Genomic DNA, 16,201 nt, shown 5'->3' with positions numbered 1-16,201 from the left:
ATCTTTGTGGGGGCGTTTTTTATGCTGCATCAGATCCGGTGTAACAATTACTTCAGTCTCCTTACACTTGTGTATAGGAAACAACATGAAAAGATTTTGAATCTTGAGGCATAGATCTTGAAACTTATTGATTAGATTTGAGAAGATGATAGTATTGAATGCCAAGCTGTAGTCAATGAAAAGCATCCTGATGTATGGATCTTCTTTGTCCAGATATTCCAGTGTTCAGTTAAGTGCCAATGAAATGACATCTGCTGTTGACTTCTTGTGACAGTAGATAAATTAGACCAGATCCAAGTCTTAACATTGTTGTAACATTGGGGTATATAACATGTCAGCACTCTTTCGTAATGTCTGAGGGCATCACTGTGATTTCATGTCCACTGACAGAGACAATACATTGCAAAAATAATTCTTGTGTGTGGCAATAAGCATTTCTGGAATATCTTTCAGCAGCTTGTGGAACAATGGGCTTTTGTAGAATGAAAGAATGCTGCAGGTTCTTTAAGATACTTCTCAATGACATAAATAATCTGTTATAATTGGCAATGCCAATGAGTTGGCTGGAAAGTATTGTTGTGCACAATTAAGAGAACCTGTGTTTTATAATACAATCCCTGGCAGTACCACGGACCAGTGAAGTTCTGCAGGGTTATGTCTTGGGACCCCTGCACTTTGTGATTTTTATAATTTCTTGGATAAGGTTGTGAAAGGGTGGGTTAGGAAGTTTGCTGATGACATAAAGGCTGATGGAGTTGAAGATAGTGTGGAGGGTTGTTGTAGGATATAACAAATGCAGAGCTGGGCTAAGAAGTGGCAAATGGAGTTCAACCTGGAAAAGTGTGAAGTGATTCACTTTGGATGGTTGAATGTGAAAGCAGAATACAGAGTTAATAGCAGTGTGGAGGAACAGAGGAACTTTGTCCATTTCCATAGATCCCTCAAAGGTTCCCCACAAGTTAATAGGATTATTAAGAAGGATTATGGTGTGTTGGTCTTCATTAGTTGGGTGATTGAGTTCAAGAGCTGTGAGGCAATGTTGCAGCTCTATAAAACTCTGGTTAGACCACACTTGGAAATATGCAGAATAAAGTGTAGAAGCTACAGAGAAAGTGCAGTGGAGGTGGACAATAAAATTTATGATTATAACAAGATAGATTGTGAGTTCAAGAGTCTTATTGTACTAGAGAACCATTCAATAATCTTATTAGAGTGGGGCAGAGGCTATCCTGAAGCTGAGTGGTATGTTCTTTCAGGCTTTCATGTCCTCCACCCAGTAGGAGAGGGGAGAAGAGTCAACACCTGGGGTGGATGGCATGTTTAATTATGTTGGCTGCTTTACTGAGGCAGCTAGAAGTATAGACATGGAGGGACAGCTGATTTCCATGACATGTATGGCAACAACTCTCTGCAGTTTCTTGCAGACATGGGTAAAGTGATTGAAATACCAAGCCATCATGCACTCAGACAGGATGCTCCCTATGGTGCATTGATAAAAATTAGTAAGGGGCAACAGCGACATACCAAATTTGTTTCAGTGTTCTGAGGATGTACAGGCATTGATGAGATTTCTTTGCCTTGTCATCTAGGTGGTTGGACCACAACAGGTTTTTAGTGTTGTTCACATGTAGGAATTTGAAGCTTTCAGCCTCAACATCGTTGATGTAAACAGGAAAATAGTACCACTCCCTTTCCTGAAGCAGATGGGAACCTCAGACTGAAGCAGGGAGAGGGTAAAGATCTATGCAAATACCTCTTCCAGCTGCTCTGCATGGATCTAAGGACATGGCCAGGAACATCATCCAAGCCAGATACTTTCCATGGGTCCTTTCTCTGGAAGTCTGATCTTATCGGGAAGGGATGTGCTATCGTCAGTGATGCTGCTTATCTTGGTTTTGTAGCTCATTATAGCACGTAAGTCCTGCCACACAGATGGCTGGTAAGAAACATGAGATATATTAGTAAGTAGATTTGGTTCTTCATTCTTATCCCTACTTGTCCATGGTGACCAAGATACCTATCTAATCTGGACTCATCTGCAAATTTTTCATGTGAACTTTGCGAATCCTGTCCAGGCAGATTTTGAGTGACATCTGTAAACTAGTATTTTTACCAGGAGGAAAACACAACACACTGGTTTAATGTGTTGATGCAATTGAACAGTGGAGAAATGTCCAGAAGTTTCCAAATTAATGATAGTACTCCTCATCTTTCTTTCTCCAGTACTGCCGAACAGTCTCAGCCTGAAATGTCAACTGTACTTTTTTCCATAGATGCAGCCGGGCCTGCTGAGTTCCTCCAGCATGGTGTGTTTATAAAATATGTTTGATTAGTTTTGCAATGACTTTAACTGTGTTGAGAACATTATTGCTTTGTGATTTAGACATGTTTAAAAATACAACTATGGAATCACCGAATTTGTTAAAAGAAGCTGTTTAACGTATGTTATCATCGTAGTGTTTTGGGTTCACATCTTTCCTCTGAAATAAATGGTGACTTGAACCTTGGTTCCTGAGAAACGTTTATTTCATTTTGCTGTATACAAGTGAATGGTTGAATGACAATTTGAACTTGAAAGGGTCCGGATCAGGGAACAAAAGACCAATTGCATTGACAACACGGATGACAACAACAATCGAGGCAGCCTGCCTCCACCGCCTCTCCGCCCCCAACAAAGGTGGCGATGGCCACCTCTGCCCCTCCCGTCGTCGCAAAAACGCGCATGCTCAGTGCAGCCCGGCAACCAATCGCGGCATGCGCTTCGGGAAATTCTGCGGACGACCGCACAGGCGTGCGAGTTGAGGCGGAAGGTGGCGATAATGGAGAGTAACGGGTGAACGGGACCCTGGCTTGGAGGCGGAATAAATAAAAAAAATAAACCTCAGCGTTGCTTCCCGTAAGCGCCGACGGTTTCTATGTCTGTGGCGTTGGGAGGGGGGAGGGGAGGTGTTTGTGTTGACTGTTGGTTGTGACCTGCGCGAGCGAGGTCGAGTGACAGCTGCTCGCCCCCGGGGGGAGGGGAGGGGAGGGGACGCGCGCTCCCCCGGGGGGGGGGGCGGGCCTCGCGGGGACGCGCGCTCCCGGGGGGGGCGGGTATGCGACCCCCCCCCCCCCGCCTGCGTGAACGGCCTCCCGTTGCTGTGTGTCATCAATGAACAGCCAGCGTGCATGTGTTGTGTTTATGACATTGGCACTGACGATGTTTACAAAGTCTGCCCTGCAGCCTGGCCCTCATTTACCCGTGCACGCTGCTCGGCTGCACGCTTTTGTCTCATTCCTCTTCCCCAGCCCGTCAGCACTCCCGTTCTTGTCCACCCGTGACGGACTTAAATGTTTACAATCCGGTTCAGCTCCGAAGGCTCAGACTGGCTGGAAGGGCAGAACTGTTGTGGCGTTTCCTGTAACTTGGATGGTTTGTTGCACGATTTAGGTTAGTGACAATTGATAATCTGTGGGAGAAAATAATATAGAATAAGGCGACTGAAGGAGAGAGAATAGGACCGTTTCCCTTGAGAGTGGGCATAGATTAATAGTTTACATCAATCTAAAGAAATTTCCAGAAGAGCGTGGTGCGGACTACGAAGTCAGGGCAGTGGGCGTGCTATCAGAAGTATCCAGTTCCATTTGAGAATTGTAGTTGCTTTTTTGTAGTATTTTAAGCTCTTGCTTAAAAGCTGTTTGGAGAACATTGATATCTGTGTTACATGTAATAATTAAAACGTAACACTCCCTTCCAGCGAATGTGTGCAGAATCTGCCTTTAACTTTTAAAGTGATATCCAATTGGAACCTCGAGAGAAACATTTGATTAAGATTCCACGCTAAAAGCAAACTTAAGCCATGCGTGCATCAGTGATAAAGAAGAGAAAATGCTGGAAATGCTCAGGCAGCATTTATGGAGGGAAATTAGTTATTGACGTAAATCATTTCAATAGACAATAGGAGCAGAAGTAAGACCATTCGGCCCTTCGAGCCTGCACCGCCATTTTGAGATCATGGCTGATCAATTCCTATCAATACCCGGTTCAACAGAACTGAAGGTAGCAATGAAACAAGTTGCAAGAAAAGGGGGGACAACAAAGGGCAAAAAGTTTGTTTTTAGGATAGAGACCAGTAATTGAGTAAATTAAATTATGTCTTACAGTCTTACCATGATGGGTAAATTAAGTACTAAATATTTGTGGTAGCAAACTTTTATGTAGAGCTGTAAACAAATGAAATCTATAATTTCAGAAGTAAGGGTGGAAATAAACTGAAAGTACGGACTCAAGGCTGTAGTATACCCAGTTTGAAGATATGTGCTTTCCCTTGAGCTTTAAGCTCCATTGGAAAAATCGATGTAGGAGGCCAAAGACAAATTGGAGTGTGTTGGAGAATTAAAATCACAGGGAAATTGTCCACCTTTATGGACTGAACAAATGCTTTTCTTAAAGTAACTCAATTGTAATTTGGTTTCTCTAATGTAGAGAGACCATATTGTGAGCATAGAATGCAGAATACTACATTTAAAATACAAATAAATGGTTGCTTATTGTTGGGAATACTGTATTCAATAATTCAAGCAGTATCTGTGGAAAGAGATACAGTTAGAATGTTTCACATTGAAGATGTTTTTTTCAGAAATGGGAAAGAAAGTATGTTAGTGTTAAGTTGCAGGTAAGGTAGGGAAGAGATAGGATAATAGGAATCTTTGATGGAATGGTCAGGATCAGCTACTGATAATCTGTAGATGTCACCTAGTTAATGGAGGCAAAGAGGAAGAGATCTGGAGGAGTAGAGTATGTGAACAGACAGTGGAATGTAGGAGTTGTAAAATCCACAATGTGTGTGACATGTCATATCATCCTTCACAAGTTCCACCATCAGTTGCATTCCTCTTCCCTTTCAGTATTTGATAGAGACTATTTCATTTGTAAATTCTTGGTCTGCTTCTCTATCTCCACCAACCATTGTACTTTGCAAAGCATCTGGAGGAGATGTAGTAACTGCTCTTTCACCTCTTGAAATTGTGATTTACTTGCACTTCCTGTCAGTTCACTTCATTAGGTGTTCCAAATAAAGGGTGATCTTGAGCTTTGTGTTTCCCAATTTAATTCAGCATCTCTGAAATGAAGAATGCAAATAATATGATGTGGGCTGTCCAAACATGAAGCGGGAATATTGTTGAGAAAAAGATATCTGAAGCTTTGTTGGATAAATAGCATAATTTAAAAAGATGCAGACGAGTTGGAGAAACGAATGAATTCTTACAGAGTGCAGGATGGGAAGGGGTTTCTACAAGATAGCTATGTGGTTGCTAATGATTTGAAATGCTCACGGTAAAGTTGAGAAGGGAAAGTGCCAGATCTGGATTTTGAAAATGACACCAGGGTGAAAGGGGGTAGCAAATATGAAGAAATATTCAAGTTCTGTATGAGAGTAGGGAGCAGCACCTCTTAAATCTTAATCTCAAATTTTAATCACCATCTCATCTTTACACCTCCCCAGAGACATGTCCTTTTGTCTTCACGAAGTTGAAGTTCATGAAATTGAGCCAGAGAGGAAATTGGTGAGGCGCCAAAGAAATAGAGATATTGTCATGATGTGAGCATGGTGTTATAATGGAGTCTGTATTGTAGCTTCAGCACTCTGCTTATTAGTGATTTAGATGATAGAGTAGAAACATGCATTTGCCAGTGTGATTCCTGTAATAAGTGTATGCAGAAGTACTAAACTAAAAAGATAGTAAGAAGCAACACACACAAAATGCTGGTGGAACACAGCAGGCCAGGCAGCATCTATAGGGAGAAGTGCTGTTGACGTTTTGGGCCAAGATAGTAAGAAATAAAGTGAATGGGCAAAACTATGGAAAATGCACTTCAATAGAAGCAAGCATGAGATTATTCACAAATTTAAAAAGTACTTGAGATTCCATGTACATGTAGGAGGTCAGTAAAGTATACTGGCAAGACTTAGGAAAAGAAGCTTGGTGCAATATTTAGCAAGGAAGAGTGTTGTGGACAGAAGACAAAAGTGACTGCAAATTCTGGGATGTAGAATAAATAAATAAATAAATGTTCATTCAGCAAAAAGTGTAAATTGACATTTTGGTGCAAGACATCAGCGCTGAGAGGGATGAGGAAATATTACTAGTAAATAGCATTACAGGGATGGGATGGAGGTGATAGGGGAACTAGATGGGGAGCGAATGATGATAGATGGAACTAGTGGGGAGAGTGTGATCAAGGTATTCTGTTCAGTTCTGATTGTTGTAAGTGCTTGCTATTCATTTTAAACTGTTTGTAGAAACCAAAAACTTGTCCATAGCAGAAACAAGACAAACCCCTATAGTTTTCTGTTGACAGCTTTCTGTGCTCATTTAAAGAGGCAGTCAGGGTGAAATTGCACTCTTGACTCTCTGGCACAAATTACCTTTATAAAATTTTGTAAAATTATGATTAGACCCTTTATCAGTTCTTGAGGAATGGTCTTGGCCCAAATATCATCTCTTTATTCCTCTCCATAAATGCTGCCTGACTGGTTGAGTTCCTCCAGCATTTTGACTATGTTGCTCTGTGTTAATAGCACCTACAGAATCTCTTGTGTTTACAATTAGACCCCTCAACTGGGTAGATGGGTTGCCTTATAATGAACATATGCAGCTGGCTCTCACACTTAGAGCTGCTCTTTAAGTGCCAGTCAAGGTAATAAATGTTAAAGAGCAATTAATAAAACCTAAGCGGTTTATGCAGTGTTAATTGGTCCAAAATGATAAATTATCAAATATTCAAGTATGGATTGTGTGTCAAGAGCAGGGTGTCACGAAGCATAAATTGGCTGCTATCTCTGTGACTTGGAAGTCTGAGCTGAACGTGAATTGTTTCACCAATGTTCTTCCATTTTATTGCCTGCTTGCACTGCACTTTCTCTCTATCTGTTACACTTTATCCTGCATTCTGTGATTTGATCTTTATGAACAGTATGCAAGACAAGCTTTTCACTGCACCTTGGTACACGTAATAATAAACCTATTCCAATAATGAGGTTTACACAATATTTGTATGGAATAGATGCACAAGATTGCACAACTTGCCTGCCTAATAAAATGGAAAAATGAAGTGTTGTTTAACAGTTAACTCCTCATAATAGCAGCTTGCACTATGGTAACAAATACTGTGGATCTAAGATATCAGGTCACAAGTTAAATTGCTGTGAATAAAGAATGTGGGAATCTGATCAAGTTCCAATGATGTGCAAATAAATGGTTGGGATAGTGCTGTAGCTTACATATACTTACAGTAGCTTACTTGAAAGAATTAATTGAGAACATGTTAAAATTTGTTCAGGAGTAACGCAATGTTATCTTGTGTGAAGATGGTAAAGCCAACTAACTAAGAATCAGGCCATATGGTAATATGTAGTGCAAGGTTGAATTCTTTAGTTTAATCTTGTTACCCTTTTCAGCATTTATTCAACAGGAGTTGTTATGGTATTAATTTTTGGCTTAATTCATTTGATATCCCAACTGTTGAACTTGTGGGTTGCTCAGAGTTGTTCTGTAGTACATCACAATACACTTACTTGTCACTCAAACTACACTATCCTCTAAACCATCCAGGACAAAGCAGCTCAGTGGATTATCATCTCTTGGATCCCCTAAACAGTTATTTCTTTCACAACCAACCAACATGGTTAGAATGCATACCATTAACTTATGTACATAAACTACTCTAATGGCGCCTTCCATACCCACAGCCTTTGCTGCTAAGAAAGACAAGCACAACAGCAAGGAATTCTCTTTCATTGCTGTCTAATTCCTGAAATTTCAAGGGCAGATAGGATGAGGAATTAACAACACCCGTTTCCAAAAATATGATTACATTATAAATAGCTGAGTATACATTAATTTGTTTAATGTATAATGATAAATATGCTACACCCAAGTTTGCTGATGCAGAATCTGGTGGAAAATTAAGCTGAGGAGAACATGAATCTGCAGAAGACCAACAAGAGCTGATGAGAAGATGACAGTTGCCTTTATTTTGGTAGGAAGAATAGAAAAACAGTAATCTTTAAATATGAAAACGTTGGTTTTCAGAGAGATTTTGTTGATCTTTTACAAGAAATGTGCAGCTACAGCAAGTAGTCAGGAAGGCAAATAGTTGATCTTTATAAAAATTACAAATTTACAGTGCTTTGATAAATTACACTATTAATTGTGTAGCTTCTGTCTTGATCACACACCAAGTGAATGATATTTCAAAGCAAGAGGCCAGGCCAACAATGGAACTGAAGCAAATGATTAGATTCGTAATTAAATAGAATTTTTGATTCATTAAGGTCTTTTTTTGCTTACTTGGAAGTAGAATAATAAAGGCTTATTTAATTAATTCCTGGGTGGGGTGGTTGTCTGAAGAGTGGAGAAGTGGGATGAGTTTCTAGTCTGGAGTTTAGAAATGGATGATCCTTTTGAGACACAAAGCTAAATGCTTGACAGAGTGTATGCTGAGAGGGTATTTAAGATGGCTAACAATTCTAGTATGAGAATGCATAATCTATGGATAGATGCTGAATTGAAAATAGGAGAAATTATTGATTTTTGTAAATTGTATATTCTTGGATTGCTTATCAGTCTCTTTATATGCTTGGTTGTCAATTGAATCCAAGGCTGATTAATTTTGGAGTCCCAAGAGAATCAGAGATTCATGACAATTTGCAGAATGTTAAATTTAAGAATTAGTACAGAATTTAAATGACAAACAATCTCTGGTGGTTAAATAAGTTGCTTCTCCCTTTATTGTGTTCAAATTTAACCTTGAGTGTAGATGATAAGATTTACCTAAACTAAGTCTGAGCAGCGTTCTTATTGCAATATTGGGTCAAATCCTATTGATTGTAAGTGGTTTAGAGTGGGCAGTAATGCATGCTAGGTGAAGGTACATCTAATGCACTGTGAAGTGTGTGATGCCATTGGTGTGTATCTTGTACTTGTGTATTGGGTCCCTGGCAGTGAAATACTTGGAATGTGTTCATGAAAGTAGAATTCTACCTGGTATAGTGGGAATGAGTGTGTCAAAAAAGCAAAATGCTTGAGTAAACAGTGTAGTCATCAAAGCTGGAGTAGAATAAAAAGGAATCTAATGGTATAGATTTTATAAGCTGTTCTGTAAAGTATCACACTCATTATTTGGGCTCCAGTATATTCATGTTGCAGTGCTATCAAGAAAACAATGAAAATGAACTGGTGATTCTGTAATGGCTTAATTAAATCAGCAACTTATTTTCTTCATGTGCATTATCTAGCTATTCTGGCTGAGTCTTGCCTACAAAAAGCATAATTCTTTATTTATTCTGACATTGTAATTTTGCTTTTTACAGGAACTGGTATTTATTTAAATATCTGAACTTCAGAGTGGATTGCTTGCTATGGTGATGGCACACAGTCTCTGTTACAGCTCATTGGCACCTTCTGGCAGACAGCTGTGTCAGTCACCTGAACTGGAAGTATATGGGAGAAATGCATCGCAAATGGCAGCACACATCCAGAATGCAAAGCAGCAGTCAAATTGTTTCATATCAGAGTATTGTGATCCCAATTTACAACTGAATGGAAGTGGATTTAGGCAAGCGGAAGTTATAAATGAAAATATGGATGTTACTGTGGAGTCTCCGTTATGTAATCCTTTGAATGGAATGAGAGCTACTGCAAATGAACTTAAGCACATGCCTATGTGAGTATGAGGAACCTCCATCTGTTTTTGGATGGAAAATGGTTCTGCTTGGTGCTATGAAAGTAAAAATAAAATTTGTATATCTTCTGTGTTGCAGTTTTTTAAAAATTGCCTTCTAGTTGTCTGTTAGATCCAGTGAGAAGATTACACAAAGGGCAATTTAAAAAATTGTTAGGTTGCATTAATACTCCTGCACATTGATTCTGTATCTAACGCTATTGGATTCTAATATCTCACTTGCATTGACTTGCTCAGGGCTGTTATAATGGTAGACCTCAATGAAGAATTTTTTCCTGTTAACTCAGTATGTAGTGAGGGAATGCAAAAGGCATAAAAAGAAACAGTAAAATTTTAATTTGGATGAATATATTTTTCCTAGAGACCCAAATGAACACACCAGGATTTTCAAACAAGAATGTATCCAATTTTAGCATTTGACTGTTTTGAACTTCAGTATTGACTCATTGCTTCCTTAATGCTGTTTTTGCTGTGTTTCTTTTTCGAAAAAAATACATACTGTTATAGTTAATAAGTACTCTATATCCCTGAAGATAGGAAGAATTCTTTACAGATAGAAAATCAGAGAACACCTGTCATGTAGCCTGAGTCTTCCATAGGCAGAGAGGTTATAACTTCTTCCTTATATGAGTAAATGTTTCTTGGTTATTTGGGATTCATTCCACTGGGAGCTTTCCCTTGCACTTGAGATACATGAGATGCAAGTTCTGTGCTTGATTGATACAGTTGTTATACTTAGTTGAAAGGGCTGTGAAGATTCATGTTATAATCATGAGCATTTCTTCAGATGATATGTTTTGTGATTACTTCAATTTCTGTCAGCTTATGGAGGGCTTGGATACTTTCTGATCCCATTGCTTTGGTATTTACAGTAGGTGAATTTTTGTACTTTATTGTGATAGAGATTAGTGTTAACACTATATATTTTCCATGTATTCTCACCATCCATTAATAGTCAATCACACAGTCAAATGTAGCTTGCGTTGAGGAGAAGGAACTGACTCTTTAGTAGAAGATATTTGTGTGCCTGTTGGGTTTATGTGGTAGTCTGGCAGATCAACCCTTCCTGCGGTGATTGCAAGAGTGAGTTCTAAATTAATCTCTAGCACAACAGCTCCAGTATTTTAATTAAGTTATATAGAAACAGAAAATACTCAACAGGTTAGGGTCAGGCTGTGGGAAGAGAAGCAGAGTTAATGTTTTGGGTTGAAGATCATTCCTCAGTAACAGTGTTTATGTTAATTATGTTTCTTTTTTCAATGTCTGGGGATTATTTGCAATGTTGCAACGGCCTATATTTATTCTCTTTCTATCCCAGCTCAATGCTATTCAAAGTATTAATATGCTGAAGGACAATTTCACTGATGGTCAGTTGTCCTCTAGTGCATCTTTCAAGTGTGACTCTTCTACCCATGAATCTTTATTAAAAGTAATTGGCATTTTTCAACTGTAGGAGCAAATTCCTAAATTAGATTTCAGCTGAGCATGGCACACCTGTGCTGCTAGTTTGAATTCACTGCAGTACAAAATTGCTTGCTGATTATAGCACAGTGTTAATATGACTACATTTTGTAAGGTATTTTTCACCTGATGCCAGAAAATATACTCCAAACCACGGAGTACTAAAATGATTGCCAATTCATATTGTACTTCAGAGATCTTCAGAACAGAGGAGTGGTGATACAGGATCTAGGAAAATGAAAACACAGAAGAAGGGCATCTGCCCGCAACATTAACTGTTTACTCTTCTCCATAGACGCTGCCTGACCTGCTGAGTTCCTCCAGCATTCTGTGTGTGTTGCAGATTTTCTCATATATGGGAAAGAGGGTAGAATGGAGGATCTTTCTGGATAGCAGAGTTGGTTGAGGTGGCTTATACCAATAAAGGTAGACTGGAGAGTGAAATACATGTAAGACTTCAGAATTGTAAGTGCTTTAATTCTTTAGCCCCTCTGCTACTTTGACTTGCTCAGAATGGTTCATTCAGTTGCTATGGAAATCTTGACTTGTTAGCATTAAACTGAGACAAAAGTGTCCTAGAATAAGAGAGAAATTTTCCATTTTATTTCAGGATGTGGACTTATTCATTAGCAGAGCTAGTATTTGTTGTTCATTCCTAATTGCCTCTGAACTGTAGTAATTTCAGTGGGCATATTAAGAGTCATCTCCATTGTTGTGAATCCAGAATCCTGTATAGGCCAAACTGGGGCAAGGATAGTAACTGTCCTCACATGAAATGTAGATTCATAATGAATGAGGTACTAGACTACAACTGACCTCCTGAGAAATTGTTCTTCAGCCAATTTCCGGTGAACCAGATGAGTTATCATGACAATCTGCAAGTTTTATGAGCATCATTACCAAGTCTAATCTCTTTCAATTTGATACTTACTGAATTTTTTCAGATCCTTTTGAGACCAGACCTTTTGAGTTACTAGTTTGGTATGTGTTAGCATGTGTTAACCACTGTGTTAGCATGGTATCCTCTTTTCCTTCAGTGCTAACAGAAGCCAGTAAGTAAACACTTTGTAATATGTAGACTCTGAACATTACTGTGTCACTGGGTTTAATGACTCCTCATGACACTCTTTATGATGCTGTATTCGCCCCAGTATCTGTTACTTAGAGATACCATTTTTACCTACAGTGCTCCTTGGGTTGTAAAAGCACACACAGCACACACTCTATAGTGACCATTGTCCATTAATTAAAAATGGTGTGTATCTAACGTGAAATCTGCAGCATTGCGTATATGCTGTCAAAGAAAAGTGACATGCCTGTACGTATTCCAAAACGAAGTGTTTTGGAGGTTCTTCAGGACTTGGATTACAAATGGTACTTTGGAGTCTAAAGGAATTCTACAAAATCACCCTACAGTTTTATAGAAAACTCACTTTCTTAAGCAGGTAGAATGACTTTGGTGTAATTTTTAGTCAAAGTGCCAAATCAATAAATAATGTAAAATTTTCCTAACATTGATTTCTCCTTTTTAAACAGGAGAAATGAATTTTTTTCCAGGAGGAAGCATAAGCGGGAGCACGAGGAAGATGAGTAAGTGAAATTGTAGGGCCCTATTGTTTTGCTATGATACTGGAATTTTGGAAAAATAGTTGAAATGGGATGTTTGGTGTTCATGCTCACCATTGAATGTGTTCTATTATGGCTTTATAAATAGTTGGAATATTGAACTTCTGCTATAGTGATGACTGTCTTCATCCAAGATCTCAAACATTATGATCAACAGCTGAACTTTGCTCAATAGAAACAAATTGGATGATTTAAATGTACAGAGAAAAAATGACAATTGTAATACATTTGAATTTGTGGGGATATGGTGCAGCAAAGGAATTTTATTTCTTTTATTCTGCAAATTGCTCTAATTTTCTGAACTAGTAATATCAACTAAGGCTACATCCACACTAGACTGGATAATTTTGAAAACGCCGCTTTCATGTAAAAATGATAGGCGTCCACACTATGCGTTTTTAAAAATATCTCTGTCCACATTGAAATGGATATTTCGGCCAATCTCCTCCTCCTGCCCATGCACAGGACACATCTACCGAAAACAAACAACATGTTTGGTGTTGAATCTCACCGTGAAAGACAGTGCGTGCCTTGTTCAGTAACAGACTAGAAAAACTTAAACGACGGGCAGCTGTTGGCTCTCGCGCAGGAGGACTTAAAAGTAAAAAAACAAATACTGGAGCGTATGGAGGCAACCGACAGGGAGTTCACGGACACTATGACCCGGCTGACAACCAACATTGAAAATCTGACTAACTCTGTTGCTATAATAAAGCACTTTGTTGAATATATAAAACATCAGTGTTATCTTGTATTTCCATACAATGTTACATCTGGCTGTTACATATCTGTTGTCAGAGAAGTACTTGCATAAATAGGTAAACCACCTTCATACAAACAAGGACGGAAAACAGGGCAAAGTGAGTATACTTATTTATTCAGTAAGTTATGGGTCAAAGTATTTGGTGAGTACATTTCTAACTCTTCTGGCTTCAGTCTCATTGCCATCTGTTCTGAAATTGTTAGGTTGCGTTCAAGAAAACACTGAAATGGCGCACTGTCGTCTGACAGCATTTTCAGATTTCTCCGGTTACCTCGTCCACACTGATCTGCCCAAGTGGCGTTTTCAGAATTACACACCTGGACAGCATTTCTGAAAAGCTCCGGCTTCCAAGGACGAAAACGCCGCTTTAGTGTGGTCAGAGGGTAAAAACGAAGAGAAGAAGCTTCGGTTACGGATTTATCCGGTGTAGTGTGGACGTAGCCTAAGGCAAATGCATTGTTCCAGTGTTTGAGTAGTTTCTGGCTGAGTGCCTTTTGTTTACTTACCGTAATTGATCTGTTGTTGTTAATGCTGGTGTTGAATTGAATTGACTTTATTTCTTACATCCTTCACATACATGAGTAAAAATCTTTGTTACGTTTCCCATCTAAATGTGCTGTGTGGAATCATAGTACTTTTATAATAATTTATAATAAATAGAATGGTCAGTGTAATATAGAGTACACTCAAATCAGTGTAAGTTCATCAGTCTGATGGCCTGGTGGAAGAGCCTGCTGGTTCTGGCTTTTATGCTGCGGTACTGCTTCTCAGATGTAGCAGCTGGAATAGATTGTGGTTGGGATGACTTGGGTCCCCAATGATCCTACAGACCCTTTTTACACACCTGTCCTTGTAAATGTCCTGAATCATGGGAAGTTCACATCTACAGATGCACTGGGCTGTCCGCACTACTCTCTGTAGAGTCCTGCAATTAAGGGAGGTACAGTTCCCATCCCAGGCAGTGATGCAGCCAGTCAGGATGCTCTCAGTCATGCCCAGTATAAAGTTCTTGGGATTTGGGGGCTTATACCAAACTTGCTCAACCATCTGAGGTGAAAGAGGCACTGTTATGACAGACCACGTGAAGTCCTCGGTAATTTGGATGCTGAGGAACTTGAAGCTGTTTACCCTCTCAACCCCAGATCCATTGATGTCAATAGGGGTTAGCCCTTCTCCATTCCTCCTGTAATCCACAACCAGCTCCTTTGTTTTGTGAGATTGAGAGGGAGGTTGTTTTCTTGACAACACTGTGTCAAAGAGATGACTTCTTCCCTGAGGGCCACCTCATTATTGTTTGAGATAAACCCAATCAGTGTAGTGCTGTTGGCAAATTTAATTAGCAGATTGGAGCTGTGGGTGACGATACAGTAATGGGTATACAGGGAGTAAAGGAGGGGACTCAGTCGCAGCCCTGAGGGGCTCCTATATTGTGAGTCAGAGATGTTGCTTATGAGGATAACTTTAAAACCTATATTTCACCTTATTACCAACAGAAGGACTTTGGGGAGAGCTTGTGTCATTTTGCTAATTTCCTCATTCAAATGATGGCAAACCCAGTGTCCAGTTGTGTGGGTTGCATGGATGCATTCACATTTTGTGCATTGACCTATTAATACTCTGAAGACATTTTGGGCTTTCTGGAGTTGAAATTTGAAGTTTGGGTCTTGAATTTAGTTTGAAATGACTGCAGTTTTACATTTGATTTGCTGACATTCTTCATGATCTGGGTAAGATTCTAGGATGGAAATAGTATTTTTGCAGAAGGGATTTTGGGGCCAGTTGACATTGTACAGAACTGAAGATTTAAATGATGCATATACAGTCGGCCCTCCTTATCCACGGGTTCCGCTGGCGTGGATTCAACCAACCGTGGATCGGGAAAACCCAGAAGTTCTCTCTCCAGCACTCATTGTTTGAGCATGTACAGACTATTTTTTCTTGTCATTATTCCCTAAACAATACAGTATAACAACTGTCTACTTAGCATTTACAATGTTTTAGGTATTATAAGTAATCTAGAGATGATTTAAAGGTACAGGCAGTCCCCGAGTTATGAACGAGTTCCGTTCCTGAGTCCGTCTTTAAGTCGGATTTGAAGTCGGAACAGGTATATCCGGTATTATTTAGCATCAGTCAAACATTTGTCTTAGTATATAGTATATATTTTATCTCTTAGTATCTTTCCCTTCAGTTAGTCCTGACGAAGGGTCTCGGCCCGAAACGTCGACAGTGCTTCTCCTATAGATGCTGCCTGGCCTGCTGTGTTCCACCAGCATTTTGTGTGTGTTGTAGTATATATTTTATAGAAACATTGTGGATTCAGAGATGCACCGGGTCCTAAAGTCCACCGCACTGAGACAGGTTAAATAAGGGACTTGAGCATCCATGTTTTTTGGTATCCGCAGGGGGTGATCCCGGAACCAATCCCCCGCATATAAGGAGGGCCAACTGTATAGGTTGTTATTGGTAAGGAGAGGTTTAAATTGCTATGTATTTGCATGTTGAGACAAATGGCATTAGTTTTGATGTCACTGTTGTGATGTGCAACATATATGCTTGCATCTAGCAATTTAGTATACTTGCTGCTAAATCAGATGGGCATGGTTCTGTATCACAGTGCATGT

At 39.4% G+C, this 16,201-nt stretch overlaps 1 protein-coding gene across 4 annotated transcripts in view; it reads left to right on the top strand.

Annotated features, from left to right (window-relative positions):
- The window catches only part of ccdc117 (coiled-coil domain containing 117), a 79,173-nt gene that overhangs the window by 11,965 nt on the left and 51,007 nt on the right, over positions 1–16,201 (top strand). Inside the window, exons 1-3 of one of the 4 annotated variants that reach the window (XM_073065355.1) lie at positions 2,741–2,896; positions 9,357–9,709; positions 12,725–12,778. In XM_073065355.1, coding sequence (XP_072921456.1) covers positions 9,405–9,709; positions 12,725–12,778 — 359 coding nt within the window. In that variant the 5' untranslated portion in view covers positions 2,741–2,896; positions 9,357–9,404. Of the gene's footprint in view, positions 1–2,739; positions 2,897–3,293; positions 3,431–9,356; positions 9,710–12,724; positions 12,779–16,201 lie in introns of those variants that run through there. The other 3 variants (XM_073065356.1, XM_073065357.1, XM_073065358.1) reach the window with 3 other exon arrangements.

This window comes from Hemitrygon akajei, chromosome 14, assembly GCF_048418815.1.
Source record: "Hemitrygon akajei chromosome 14, sHemAka1.3, whole genome shotgun sequence".
Taxonomy (NCBI): domain Eukaryota; kingdom Metazoa; phylum Chordata; class Chondrichthyes; order Myliobatiformes; family Dasyatidae; genus Hemitrygon; species Hemitrygon akajei.
The sequence above is the reverse complement of the archived record's forward strand: the minus strand, read 5'-3'. Positions and strand labels throughout refer to the sequence as shown.